The sequence below is a fragment of the Mytilus galloprovincialis genome, chromosome 1 (genome assembly GCF_965363235.1).
Source record: "Mytilus galloprovincialis chromosome 1, xbMytGall1.hap1.1, whole genome shotgun sequence".
NCBI classification, from domain to species: Eukaryota; Metazoa; Mollusca; class Bivalvia; order Mytilida; family Mytilidae; genus Mytilus; species Mytilus galloprovincialis.
In genome coordinates, this window is record NC_134838.1 from 108482190 (window position 1) to 108497565 (window position 15376).

Sequence of the window (15376 nt, forward strand, 5' to 3'; positions counted from 1 at the left end):
CATGTAGCTACTCTACATTTGTATTAAACTTCCCAAATTACTTGTCAGGTATGGTCTTCGGAATGTTTAATATGTATGTATTGAGCAATCCCTTGTATTCGAGTGTTACTGAGCTAATTTTGTTCCTAACGGCTTTCCATAGTTTTTATGTTTGAACGAGCGTCCTCCAACATCTATTGTTTTCATCAGTGTAAATTCATGTGCTTTTTGTATGTGTCCAAGTTCAATAAAATAAAGTTATCTTTCCAATGTTAACAGTTTTTATTTGTCCACTGTTAAAAGTATGTAACATTATAACATCGTAAAACTATATAAATAAACAGTTGCGTTCAAGTGTACTGAATCATAAATCCTTAAATACATATTTGTGGTGTCCGACGTGGTGGGAGATAGCTTACTGTACAAAAGACGGCTAATTACATATCATTAAACTTCATTATGTTATCCTTATTCTCACCTAAAGGTTATAGTTACTTTATTTGTTTTCCAAGGTTTGAACTTGCCGCCAGCAAAACTTTGGGCTATCTGCCATTGCTGAGTGCTCGCGCGTTTATATACTAAATTGTAATTGTCACGTGACATACTAATCCAATGGAAACTTGTCCTTTCCGGGAAGCCGGAACTATAAAAATTTCAGATAATGAAAAACATGATATACATATCATCTTAAGTTGTCCGAACATTGTCCTTATACATAAAATATCAAAACAAAGCTATAGCATCTGAAATATCGACAAAGAAGCTTGAAATAAACAATCGGACACCACTGCGCGCGCATTGATTTAGCAGACGATCAGCGTAATTACATAATACGTAAATAACATACAACATAGTTCATTTCAACCATCTAAATATTAACAATATATTTGTGTCCGGCAGGGTATACTTATTAAAAATCTTATCTGTGGTATTAAAAATACAATATTAGATCAAATGTCCAGGGGACGAATTGGTATTTAAAGATATCAAAACACATGTTTCGGTCCCCACAAAATGGCAGACGACAAAGTCTCCGTAAATAAACAATTCGATTGAAGTATTTCCCTATGTATATCAGGCATATTAGACGTTTAAATATGAATATTTGGTTACAAGAAATGATCCTTAATACGGGAATTACATGATATATAGCATTTAGAAGGTAAGCCATGAGTAATTACATACATTCCCTGCCGTAACACTTGTACAACAAAAAAAATGTAAACAAATGAAAAATTCATTTCACTTCCAGTGTTTTACACATTAAAAATTTGATAAACTTGATAATTATCCCCCTAGTACCAACATATGTACACACCTAACTTGTAAAACTATGTTTTAGCTAATGAAATGCTTCCCCCCTTTATATTTGGTAAACAACAAAATGAAACTTTGGCCTGTGAAATCCATACATAAAAATAGTAAATTAATGCCATATCTTTGATTAAAAAAATGTTTTACTTGCTCGTGCGAGCCAAGTTACTATGCGTAAGAACACAACCGTTATGTTTAAAAGAATAATATTTCCTTTTTCTGAATTTATAATATCATAACAAGTACTTCCAATGCCTTACAATAATGATCCCCTACTTTTGTTAGGAAGTTGATGTTACTGTCATAGAAGTGAGAGGTTTAACCAGCTATAAAACCAGGTTGAATCCACCTTTTTCGACAAAAGAACCATTATTTTCCTAACAATTTTGCTATATGGTCAGATTTTCCCTATCAACTAGAGTTTTCAAGATATATAATTATTGTTTTTAATTTAACACTAAGTTCTACTATTTTTATTCATTGTGTACATGTTGGTTGATAGATTTTAATATCATTCACAAATTTAAATCAAAACACACATAGGTTCATTAATAACAACACAATTTGGAAAGAACAGTAGTAAAAGAATGTAAATGATGACAGTACATTGACGCTAAATCAAATGTTCCAAAATTGAAGTTTTGAGTAGCTGAACTTACTGCTAATGGAAGTTTTTAACGACCTTGACTGGCTATACAGCCCTTGCACGGTTGGTGACTAAGCTAAACTTTAAAATTTAAATTGGCATTGTGAATGAAATTCCTATCATTTAAAAGATATTAAAAAGTAGAAGTGATGGGGTGTTGTTCTCACTAAAGATACCCCTCTTAGGAAGCTGATGAGCAATGGATGTGAAAGGCATGCTCATATGAAGCTTGATAAAAAATTTCAGAGTGCTCAGTTTCATATCTTCTAAACAATATATAAATATTTTGTCTACAGTCAGTTGAACAGTGATGAATGTGAAAACACAATAGCGGGTATATGATACTCACAATGAAGCTTAATACCACATATTTCAGGAAGATATGAATCTGAATCATGGTTTCTAAGGAAAATGTGACTAAAGGATGGAAGGACTGATGTATAGAAGGTCTGCCAAACAGGCAAACTGAGGTAAACCAGCAAGCCACCTTACTTCAAAGTGGGGGTTTAACCAAATTTCAGGAAGCTCTGATTAAAGAGCCTGATGAAATAAGAATGAACATTTATTTGAAGGACACATAGACAGAGTCAAACCAGTATACCCACTTCTTTAAAACAGAGATATAGTATTGGTGAACATAATAGTGAACCAGAAATTGTTTAATTGAAATGTTACAGTAAAATAAGAAATTATTGGTCCTCATCCACTGGGTACAATCAAAACAATAATAAAACACATGATTTTGGTCTTTCATTATATTTCAGTCAGTTATCTTATCTATAGCTCTTATCTTTATAAGTCAGTATCGTATAAAAGTACTAAACATGAGTGTATCACTAGTATAATCCATTAGAATAACTTTGGGGAAATAAAACTTTGTATAAAAAGAAGAATATCATTAACAAACGTAATACTGCAATCCTCATACAACTGTCAATCAGACAATGATGGAGACCCATCAAAGCAATAACTTATAATATATAATTGTAATGTTTTAATCATCAGCGGCTTGTCAACTTTGAACTTCTACTGTATAAATTGAGACTGTCTTTTCTGAACTTGCTTCTTTACATGTAACATGTAATGATCCATCCTTGAAAAAAAAATGAAAGGTTTGGTGATGCATGTTTTTACAAATAAGTGACACAACATATTCTTTATTACTCTAATCATCTTCTCTTATCCTATATTTGTCTATACTTCTTCAGGCTTTCATCAAGACTGTTATACTGATTTCTAGACTTTTAAACTGTCAGATTTTTATTTATTTTTTGGACCATGAGACCCTATCACTTCATATTGTACTGATTGAAGTCAGAATACAGAAATCAGAATTCTTGCAATACACTTCAGGTCAGGTGACCTAAAACTGCCATTGTACACCTATCCTTCAAAGAAATTCCAAATGAAATATTTGATCATAGAAAAAACATCTAATTTTTTACTCAGACTGAATATTATTTTTCATGTAATTATGAGACAATGGTTAATACAATACCTTCTGAGATGGAAAACTATTGATACTACTGCTGATTTGGGTAGATCCTGCATTACAAGCTGAAATGATACAAAATGGAATACTCAATTTTAAATATTGCATTTATACAACTGATAACAATACATTAACAATATATTAAGCATATATACATACTTTTCCCAGATCTGCATCTACAGAGTTATTATTACTACATTCATACAGCTCTAGTTTGAAAGATGTCTGGTTACTTGGTAAGGTGACAGTTTCATGTTTTCGACATGGAAATGGCGTTAAAGCTGGAAAGACTGGATAAAGTTGGCATGTAGACTCACTAGCTGCCTATAAACAAATGAAGATACATTATTACAATGTACTTTTTTAGGTAAAATCATAAGACATGTAAACAGCAACCTCTGATGTATCATTTAAACTACTGGTCTAAGCATAACTTTTTAATCTCTAATTCAGTAAAAAAATTTCACTGTCAGGTTATTTTTTAATGCAGAAAACTTTAAAATACTAACATTTTAAGACAAAAGTCAAAATGTTGCGTAAATTTTTTTTGGTTGATAAATTAGAGTAACTGGAACATATATATAGCTATTGTGTTAGCCCTACTAGCATATAAACAAACACCCAAGGAATATATATTCTCTTCATATTGTATTAATACTTAGATTGAGTTTATTTACTTCAGGTATTAATGATGTATCATATCAAGCCTGTTTTTTGTTTGATGTTTAATCTTTTCAAAAGATGTGCTCCTACTATCATCCATCTGGTCATAAGTGTTTTTACTTATAACTCAAAAGCTTAAGAAATTCTTAGCATGAACTATACTGATAATTATGTTATAATTTTCTATATAATTCATTTTTTTAAATTATGTCACATGTAATTCAGTAAATTTGAAGAGAAATCTTGTCTTATCAGTTCACTCTCTTCTTATTCAGCTGAAGTAATACATATGAATTTAGAACCTCAATTCAAAGGTTACCTCTCTTATGAGGTAAGTTGTCTCTGGCCCAAAGAGTGATCTTCCTGTACAGATTTGACAGTATAAGAATTGATGTCAATATAATATTTGTTTTGTAGGATAATTTGACCTCATTTACTTACCTTTACACATATAGATTTTTTCAGACATTCAACTTCACTTTGTTCCAAATTCACTTTTATGTCTGTTTCATCACTTCCAGTAAGTATAGCTGCCTGAAATGGGTACATAAAAACACAAAATTATAACTTAAGTTTTTTCTTCCCTGATCAAGTTACAGAACTGAGTAGTTCAGATTTTCACAGTGGGAGGTTTTCCCAGTCTCAGCTCTAGGTATAGAGATAAAAATCTATTCTTTTAAAATTAAACAGTTTAAAATGAAATTTCATTTAATTGCATTTTTTGAACAATATTTATCTTTCCATTGGTACTTTTAAATTGCCAAGGTTTTACTTGCGGAGCATCTGGTTGATTATGTCAGTTTATGGAGAATCACTTGTGGTAGGTCAATAATATTTGGTGCAGTTGTATATAAGCATTGGCATATTTAATTTGCATGGAGATTATTTGGCTCCGTCCCTTTCGTCATTGTCAATTGTCTTTGAAACTGTTTGTGATTAAATGAATTGCTAATGTAAAGTCAATGATATTAGGTATGGAATATATTGGTATTCGCAAGTCTTATTTTCATGGAGATTAAGTTATTAAGTCTCATCCCATCATCAGACGTTTCTAATTACTCTCCGGAAAATTACCCCAAAAGAAACAAACTTTTCATAAATTTTGATTCTACAACAAAAAATATTCTTTGCTACATCGTGCAGTGTGCAATTACTCTATATATATTTGGAGGTTTGGGAAATATTTTAGCGCTATAACAAACATAAATTGTCATCCTGCCCTTTTTTTATAAAGTATCTCACCCTGCCCTTTTTTTTAACTAGAAACTCCTGTCCTGCCCCCCCCAATTAAAAACGGTAGCTCCCTATCTAGAAAAAAAACCATGCCGCACCAATACTTTTTACATATTTTTTGAATAAAGCATCAGTGGCGGATCCAGAATTTTTCATAAGTGGGGACCCACTGACTGACCTAAGAGCTAGGGGCCCGCTCCAGACGCGCTTCAGTGATTCCCTATATAAGCACCCAATTTTTTTCCCAATAAGGGATAGTCCGTCGGAAGGAGACGATAAATGGCTGACCCGTGTTAAGAGAGAGCCATATCTCTTGCACCGTTAGAGACACCCTTGTAGATTTCGAAAAAGAGCAGGCTAATGCCGCTACAAGGCAGCACTCGTGTCCGCAAAGTGGAAAGGGATTAATATAAGTTGCAAAACCTGTTTCCTAATCCACTATAAATAAATATGTTTAAACTAAACTAAAACCAGATGCTCCGCAGGGCGCAGCTTTATACGACCGCAGAGGTTGAACGCTGAATGGTCACAACATTCAAGCTGGATTCAGCTCTAAATTTGGATTGTGATTAAATAGTTGACATAGCATAGGTTTCTGACACAGAATGAATGTGGTCTAATGAACTTAAAAAAAATGTTTTGCGTTTGAGCAATTCACTTTGCTGTTGAATATTAATCCTCTCAAAAAAATGTTTGAAGAAATTTTCTTTTTATTTATGAAATCTGAAATGAAAAAAATTGACCCCCCCCCCCCCCCATTTTTTCACATCCCCCTTTCCCTTATCCCAAAACTGATCTCAATTCAAATTTCTAATGGAGTTTATAACAATAACTACTCATTTAAATACATATTAAAATGTAAAAAAAGTTCTTGTTATCACTGAATGGTAAAGATTGTTTTAATTTATCAGTTGATAGTAAAAGTGAATATACATTGTATATTGTATAAATCAATGATTTAAGTTGATTCAACTACTATTCTGGACAAAAATAGATAACCCCAATTGAAAACTTCTTGCTATTGCACAATATTGTGCAATTAGATATTTCTTGCTATTGCGCAATACTGTGCAATTGAAAATATTTGCTATTGCACAATACTGTGCAATTGAAGATTTCTTGCTATTGTGCAATACTGTGCAATTGAAAATTTCTTGCTATTGCACAATACTGTGCAATTGAAGATTTCTTGCTATTGCTGAATACTGTGCAATTGAAAATTTCTTGCTATTGCACAATACTTAATATAATAATTTTGGATCCTGATTTGGACCAACTTGAAAACTAGGCCCATAATCAAAAATCTAAGTACATGTTTAGATTCAGCATATCAAAGAAGCCCAAGAATTCAATTTTTGTTAAAATCAAACTTAGTTTAATTTTGGACCCTTTGGACTTTAATTTAGACCAATTTGAAAACGGGACCAAAAATTAAGAATCTACATGCACAGTTAGATTTGGCATATCAAAGAACCCCAATTATTCAATTTTTGATGAAATCAAACAAAGATTAAATTTGGACCCTTTGGGACCATTATTCCTAAACTGTTGGGACCAAAACTTTCAAAATCAATCCCAACCTTCCTTTTATGGTCATAAACCTTAAATGTGTTTAAATTTCATAGATTTCTATTTACTTATACTAAAGTTATGGTGCGAAAACCAAGAAAAATGCTTATTTGGGCCCCTTTTTGGCCCCTTATTCCTAAACTGTTGGGACCAAAACTCCCAAAATTAATCTCAACTTTCGTTATGGTCTTAAACCTTGTGTTAAAATTTCATAGATTTCTATTCACTTTTACTAAAGTTAGAGTGCGAAAACTAAAAGTGATCAAAAGTATTCGGACGACGACGACGCAGACGACGCAGACGACGACGACGACACAGACGACGACGCCAACGTGATACCACTGAATATACGACCAAAAAATTTTCAATTTTTGCGGTCGTATAAAAACTAATGACATTATTTCCTAGACTTTGCCGATTTAAGCTCAAGAAACCCCGCAGATATTCTAATAAATAACACTCTCTATAGTTTGAATAATTCTGTACAGGCCTCTATCGAGACTTGAAAACATACATGACCATACATGTATCATGGTCATCATGCATTACACAAATGCAACTGCAATCGGAAATCAGTCGGAGATCGGTGGAATATAACGACTGACACTATTCGGGAAATTCGGGTCTCACTAATTAGCGACAACAAGCGTCAAAAAGCGACAACAAGCGACAAGAAGCGACAACAAGAATTATTTTAGCGACAACAAGCGACAAGAAGACTATTTAGCGACAAGAAAACATTTTTTTTTTATTAGATTATTAGAAATTTGTATTTAATGTTTTTTTTTTAAATATACGAGCAGATATGTCTAATTAAAATGTTTTATTATATATATAGATAGATAGACCGTCGAAGAAATGAAACATTTGTGAGGAAGAAAGAGATTGTGAACATTCACATTTCAATTTCCTTTTCCTCCTGTTTGATTTCAGTTCTTTGTATTTCACAATTTGTGTCAATATTTTCAGGACAATGATGCACAAATAATTCATTTTGCGAGCTTAATATATATTGCACGAACAGAGTTTTAAAAAACAAATTATAAGATAAATAATATGCTCTAAAACACAAAGAAAAGTAATCTCATAATACAATAATTAAACGTAATACTGGCTGTTATTCATAATAGATGATAAAATATTATGTAAATAATGTTTCATTTTTTTCTATCAATTTTAACTTTCTAATCGCTAAAATTATTGTCTTTTGCATATTCTTTTAATATTTATTGCAATAATTAATTTTAATTAAAAAAAAATGTTTTCTTGTCGCTAAATAGTTTCTTGTCGCTTGTTGTCGCTAAAATTCTTGTTGTCGCTAATTAGTGAGACCGGGAAATTCGGAAACTTGTGGAGAATCGCATACGGTTCGGAAATTATGTTTCTTCTGTAATTTCCGGACACGCAAAATGACAAATGGTAAACAGAACTATTTTCCTTCTCAGTTTAAATTTACCACGACAGCTCCCATATTACACATTATAAAGGTCCCTGACATTGATAATTTGAAATACTGTTATTGGGCTGCCGACTGAGACCTAACGATAAGTCATTTAGTCAATAAACTGTCCTGAAATATTTGCCACTGGCCGTTTAGCAACCATCAATAAAATAGTCATAAAATACTAGATAGTTTTTTGCCTATTCACTTGGCTGTCTTGAAAGAATAATAAACTGCAATTATATCGAATCATGTGCATAAAACCTGAACTTGATGATAGTCAATATAGTTAGTTGCTTCAGAACCCTAGCTCTTATGAGGGGGGATAGGAGGGGTCCTGATCCCGAAATCCCGGGCTTAAAAACACTAATTCCCGAAGTCCCGAAGTCCCGAAATTAAATAAAGTAAATCCCGGCATCCCGAAATCCGAAAAAAAGAATTCCCGGATCCCGAAAGGGTCAATCCCGAAATCCCGAGCTTAAAAAAAGCCGATCCCGGAGTCCCGATAAAGGTCCTATCCCCCCTCTCTTATGTCCTTTTATCATTTTTTGACTATTTGCAGACCATATAGTCAAAAAATAACTCAAGGACGTCTGAGTTACGGTTCCACGACTACCTATGAGTATGAGATGCACATTCATGATTTGTACATCAGACATTTGTATTAAAAGTAATTTTCAGACCTTTTGACTACTGTTATTGTAATCATTTTGTGGTGTTTTTATATTCAAGTATTACCAGGTTGGTACATAATGGCGAATTTTGACAATAAATGCATGCAAATTTAAATCCAACCTTACAACTGAAAACTTTCTCTTCATCAGGGCCGTAACTACATTGAGGCAAATGAGGCAAATGCCTCATGTTGGAAATTAAAAAAAAAAAAAAAAAAAACTGAAACAAAAGATTGTCTTCATATCAAATTCCTTTTCACGGAAAGTATCTTGCAAGAAGCAAGTTCTCTTCTCTCTTTGAAGTCGCCCCTGCATGTTTTTCGTGATCCATGTTTCTATTTTACTTTCAGTTTTCAGAGTTGATGGTCTATTGTTTGTACTTCTGTGTCCCGGGTTTGTCTATTGTTCATTTATTGTCCTACTGTATGACTATAGCATGAGTGTTGATTTTCATTTGCAAACGTGTGGTTTTGCAATGTTGAATGTCCACCGATGTCCAGACATTGTGCGAGAAAATATTTTAAGAATATACTATGCTACTGGTCACAAAAAAAATGGTCGTTTCTGCATGGAGAATTGAACTTGATATCAAAGAATACAAAACTGTCTCTTTTTAGCTCACCTGGCCCGAAGGGCCAAGTGAGCTTTTCTCATCACTTGGCGTCCGGCGTCCGTCGTCCGTCGTCCGTCGTCCGTCGTCGTCGTCCGTCGTTAACTTTTACAAAAATCTTCTCCTCTGAAACTACTGGGCTAATTTCAACCAAACTTGGTTACAATCATCATTGGGGTATCTAGTTTAAAATTTGTGTTCGGTGACCCCGCCAACCAACCAAGATGGCCGCCATGGCTAAAAATAGAACATGGGGGTAAAATGCAGTTTTTGGCTTATAACTCAAAAACCAAAGCATTTAGAGCAAATCTGACATGGGGTAAAATTGTTTATCAGGTCAAGATCTAACTGCCCTGAAATTTTCAGATGAATCGGACAACCCGTTGTTAGGTTGCTGCCCCTGAATTGGTAATTTTAAGAAAATTTTTGCTGTTTTTGGTTATTATCTTGAATATTATTATAGATAGAGATAAATTGTAAATAGAAAAAATGTTAAACAAAGTAAGATTTACAAATAAGTCAACAGGTCCAAAATGGTCAGTTGACCCCTTTAGGAGTTATTGCCCTTTATAGTCAATTTTTAACCATTTTTCGTAAATCTTAGTTATCTTTTACAAAAATCTTCTCCTCTGAAACTACTGGGCCAAATTTAACCAAATATGGCCAAAATCATAATTAGGGTATTTAGTTTAAAAATTGTGTCCGGTGACCCGCACAACAAACCAAAATGGCCGCCATGGCTAAAAATAGAACATAGGGGTAAAATGCAGTTTTTGGCTTATAACTCAAAAACCAAAGCAATTAGAGCAAATCTGACAGGATGAAAGTTGTTTATTAGGTCAAGATCTAACTGTCCTGAAATTTTCAGATGAATCGGACAACCCTTTGTTAGGTTGCTGCCCCTGAATTGGTAATTTTAAGGAAATTTTTGCTATTTTTGGTTATTTTCTTGAATATTATTATAGATAGAGATAAACTGTAAATAGAAAAAATGTTAAGCAAAGTAAGATTTACAAATAAGTCAACAGGTCTAAAATGGTCAGTTGACCCTTTAGGAGTTATTGTCCTTTATAGTCAATTTTTAACCATATTTTTCGTAAATCTTAGTTATATTTTACAAAAATCTTCTCCTCTGAAACTACTGGGCCAAATAAAAGCAAACTTGGCCACAATCATCATTGGGGTATCTAGTTTAAAAATTGTGTCCAGTGACCCAGCCAACCAACCAAGATGGCCGCCATGGCTAAAAATAGAACATAGGGGTAAAATGCAGTTTTTGGCTTATAACTTAAAAACCAAAGCATTTAGAGCAAATCTGACAGTGGAAAAAATTGTTTATCAAGTCCAGATCTATCTGCTCAAAAATTTTCAGATGAATTGGACAACTGGTTGTTAGGTTGCTGCCCCTGAATTGGTAATTTTAAGGAAATTTTGCTGTTTTTTGTTATTATCTTGAATACTATTATAGATAGAGATAATCTGTAAACAGCAATAATGTTCAGAAAAGTAAGATTTACAAATAAGTCAACGTGACTGAAATGGTCAATTGACCCCCTAAGGAGTTATTGTCCTTTATAGTCAATTTTTTAAAATTTTCATAAAATTTGTAAATTTTTACTAACATTTTCCACTGAAACTACTTGGCCAAGTTCATTATAGATAAAGATAATTGTAAGCAGCAAGAATGTTCAGTAAAGTAAGATGTACAAACACTTCACCATCACCAAAACACAATTTTTCATGAATCTATCTGCGTCCTTTGTTTAATATTCACATATACCAAGGTGAGCGACACAGGCTCTTTAGAGCCTCTAGTTTTGTAGATAAAACTAGATAGCTGACATGGTTTAATTTAAAGTAAGACCACCAATTTCCTGGTATCAAAGCATCTATTAAACATGTTAAAAAAAAACATCAATGTATTGCCATATGACCTTTTTCATTGAAGGATTAAACTTGCATTAAGTCGTGTTCAGACTCTTTAACAGAAATAAAGGAATGTGGAGGAAACTTGCATGGGACCTTATCTAACATAAAGTCAATGCATATAAAAAATACAAATGATCAATGGTCAAAGTTTTTATTCCTGTTCTTAATTTTGATAGTTGCTGGAGGGTCTTCAACAATAAAATAATCATTAATACCGTAAAACAAGGCCAAGATGGTCCTTATGGTCGACTTTAGCAGTACTAGTACTTAAAGTATAATACTGCACTGTCAGTGTAAATGTATAAGCACAATACAGGACAAGAACAGACAGACAGATCCAGTTTTAATGATTATGAGAATTACGATTTTTGCTTTATCCTATATATCGGTCTACTTTAAAGTTGTCCCCGTAAAACCTAATAGTCTTAAATTACAATGAATCTATGTTTTTGCTTTGAGACCAGAATATTGTCGGAAAAAAAATAGCTAAAAATCAATTGCGTTTCAAAGTAAGAAAGATTCCGTGAAACGGTCAGAATGCATGATTTTGCGTTATTTTTCTCAGAGCTTCTGGGGGCCTTCAGCGGCCTCAGACCCTCCCAAAAAAGTATTCGCCTCGCTACGCTCGGCGAATATATATATTTTGCCTCACTATTTAAAGAGGCTAGTTACGGCCCTGTTCATCTCTGCATGTAAACTTGACCTCACATTAGTGACATGTGTACAACCCTGTTATTCTCTTAAATAATCAAATTAGATTGATATCATCAGGTGACTAGAAACCAATACACCATATAGCTATTTGTCCCCCTTTACTGGATATCTCAATAGTCATGATAGTTCCCTTAAAATTTTGACATCATAATAGAAAATATCTGACGCCACAATGGAAAGGTTCTAGAATGACATCAAAAGTTCAAGTGGAACAGATTCTTGGGTCAACTGGAACAGATTTCTAAATCAAAGACACAATAAAGGCAGGATTACCTTAAACCATATGACTTTCTATTGTAATTAAAGTTTTTTGAAAATACTGACCCATACATATACATTGTCATACATGTACATGTATATTTCAAATCAAAATCATAACATATATTCATATATGCATCAACTAAATATCTATGATTTTGCAGATTTAAATAATAATATTACTTTATAATTCAATTATTAACTTGTTGCATATTAATTAAAGAATAATTATAGTACATGTATTAAAAAAAAGCTTATTTTATTGCAGTATACTCATTTGAGGGGATTCTAGTGTTTAGTCTTTTGGTTGTTTGTACCTGTGCATATATGAGAAGAGTCCCACGTCTTAAACAGTGGTTTTTGTCAGAGAAAAAAGGATTTCTTGGGGTATTTTATAAAGGTAAGTTAGTATTTCTTGTACAGTACATAAAAAGACAGAAAATATTATGTTGTAACAGAAATAATAAAGATAATGAGATAATGAGAATTCACCACATAAAAGGTGTATGTAAAAAAAGTGATCTGTCAGATTATTTTAAAATTTGCTACACTAGTAAAACAAACATATTTGATATACCAGAGGCACTGTGTCTGCATATTGAAAAAAATACAGATTTATATTATGCTTACTTTAGATAAAAGTCGATTTTTAATTTTTTAAAATACAAAAGTGTAAATAATATGAAGAAGAAAAAAGGTCTAAAAATATATAGTTAACTCGGAAAAAAACCAAGTTGCAACATAACCACAGAAATTCAAATACATTAAAAAAAAAACCACCAAGAATTCATAACTGGGACACATTTAAGGAGGGAACATGTGGTATTTAGAAGATAGGTTACAAGTTATATTAAAAACAAAGATTAGAATGTCCTGTAATTGTGATTATGCATTATGGCATGTAAAGCTTGATTTCTAAATGTGTTGAAAAGTAATCTGCAAGAATATCACTTGATTTACATTTTTAGGTTATTATGTTAAGCTATTATATATCATGCTTAAATGTGTCACATTCTTGAGAGACTAAAAAAATCAACAATCTGCCAAAAGTCTGCCATCTTTTATATTAAATTATATGTCAAATGTGGTCTTTCTTGTACTGAGAAAAGTAACTCAATCTTAACTATGATTCAGACAAAAAATTAAAATATTATTTATCTTTTTCTTTCTAACATTTATAAAAGCAAATACTGATTCAATATTTTGCTATAAGTAGACAACATAAGCTAAAGTATTATCAGCTTGCAAGTCAATAATAGAACCTCATTTGTTGAATTTGTATTCATGCAACCTTCAATTTGACCCTAAGCTGGAGATAGATTGCTTATGTGTCATTTAAAAGTAAATTTCAACATTTAAAAAGTAAATCAACCAAGCAGAACAATTTTGTTGACCAATTCAACCCACAAAAAATCATTCTTTATAGATTACTGGTATAAAGATGATTTACATATTAAACCATGAGCACTCTCGAGAGGTCATTTTATGGCTAATAAGATGATGTTTATAGATATAGGAAGATGTGGCGTGAGTGCCAATGAGACAACTCTCCATCCAAATAACAATTGATAAAAGTAAACCATTATAGGTCTATGTACGGCCTTGAGTCTTTAAAACACTCAAAATCCTGATACATCATGAGGATTCCATGCATTATTAATTACTTCTTTTTGACTAGTTGTGTATTGGAATCATATCAAAGAACATGAATTTGACAGCTAGTGTCCCCTTTTGCCTGCAGGTTCATAAAAAACATTTTGTACATTAAATGCAATTATAATTTAGGTTCCAAAGTATAAAAATAACCAGTCTATAAAAACTGAAATATTTTACCAATAAAAATAAATAGAAACAATATTCATTTTGAAAAAAAAACAGTATATAGACTGTTGAATAAATTTATACATTAGCAATTGTGCTTTCTATTTCAGCATCAGTTATTGGCACAAGATTACATATACCAGTGGCTTTATCATGTCTTCTCATGGGATTTTATATACTTGTCCTGAGGTGATTCAAGTGATTGTTTAAATGATGCTTATCTAAAATAGGGAATACACAGGGGTATACGCTGGAGTTCTTCAGAAATATATCTTTGCGATTTACAATAAAGCAATTTCTGTGATATATTGACAAAAATATCATGTTGTTATTCTTAAGATTTAGTGAAACAAACATTGTTGCCATATAATATGTACCTGTATATATAATTTATATATATTATTTTTGTCATTGGTCATGTAAAAATAAAATGTCATATTTTTGATTAGTGTACTTATGTAGCTCATGAATGATAGTTCACATGGCCAAAGGATATGTGATTTTAAAGCCATCAATTCGTGCATCCAATGGTTTTTCTGAAAACCTTTAACTCATCTTCTTTCAAGCAGTTATCAGACATATTTCTTTAAGTTTTTGAGTGCAAGTTCTGATTCTGCTTTTGCCACTTCTTGTTTAAAATTATGAAATGAAAGTAAAATGGCGATAGGTTTATTTAGTTACTATTTCTAGATGGCCAACAAGTATCACTCTTAGCAGAAGCCTATGTTTTACTTACAATATGATGAGAGAGTAAATTGCATATAATAGTTTCATTTCTTGAAAACCATTATAGATAAAGAATATCTGATCAGTATCTTTAGATTTATCTTTGCTAATAATCAACTATAAATATCCAAGACTACTTTATACATATATATCTGGTGTCTAGAGGTTGAAACACAATTGCTCAACTCAAACAGATTAAATACATGTAACCATAACATAGAGCAACAAGAATGTGTCCATAGTACACAGATACCCCCCTTGCACCATAATTTTTATGTTCAGTGGACTGTGAAATTTGGCAAAACTC

General features: G+C 32.3%; 2 protein-coding genes across 2 annotated transcripts; one reads left to right on the forward strand and one right to left on the reverse strand.

The window, feature by feature from the left end:
- Positions 1-1751: 1751 nt before the first annotated feature.
- Positions 1752-7519, reverse strand: LOC143050072 (uncharacterized). Its single transcript, XM_076223796.1, has 5 exons — positions 7421-7519; positions 4536-4628; positions 3591-3755; positions 3438-3496; positions 1752-3032 (listed from the first exon to the last, which is right to left on the reverse strand). Exons 1-5 carry the CDS (start codon positions 7436-7438, stop codon positions 2966-2968), a joined length of 402 nt encoding a protein of 133 aa, XP_076079911.1. The 5' UTR covers positions 7439-7519; the 3' UTR covers positions 1752-2965.
- Positions 7520-8212: 693 nt separating this feature from the next.
- Positions 8213-14958, forward strand: LOC143050088 (protein kish-B-like). The gene is made up of 3 exons (XM_076223797.1): positions 8213-8315; positions 12791-12922; positions 14454-14958. The coding sequence occupies exons 1-3, from the start codon at positions 8306-8308 to the stop codon at positions 14534-14536; spliced, it is 225 nt and encodes a 74-aa protein (XP_076079912.1). The 5' UTR covers positions 8213-8305; the 3' UTR covers positions 14537-14958.
- Positions 14959-15376: the final 418 nt, after the last annotated feature.

Bases quoted from the DNA above. Each gene is read 5' to 3' on its own strand.
- LOC143050088 (XM_076223797.1), top strand. The intron at 12,923-14,453 runs GTAAGTTAGTAT...TTTCTATTTCAG, and splicing joins TCTTGGGGTATTTTATAAAG to CATCAGTTATTGGCACAAGA.
- LOC143050072 (XM_076223796.1), bottom strand. The intron at 3,756-4,535 runs GTAAGTAAATGA...ATTTGTTTATAG, and splicing joins AAAAATCTATATGTGTAAAG to GCAGCTAGTGAGTCTACATG. The intron at 3,033-3,437 runs GTATTGTATTAA...TTTTTTTTCAAG, and splicing joins ATAGTTTTCCATCTCAGAAG to GATGGATCATTACATGTTAC.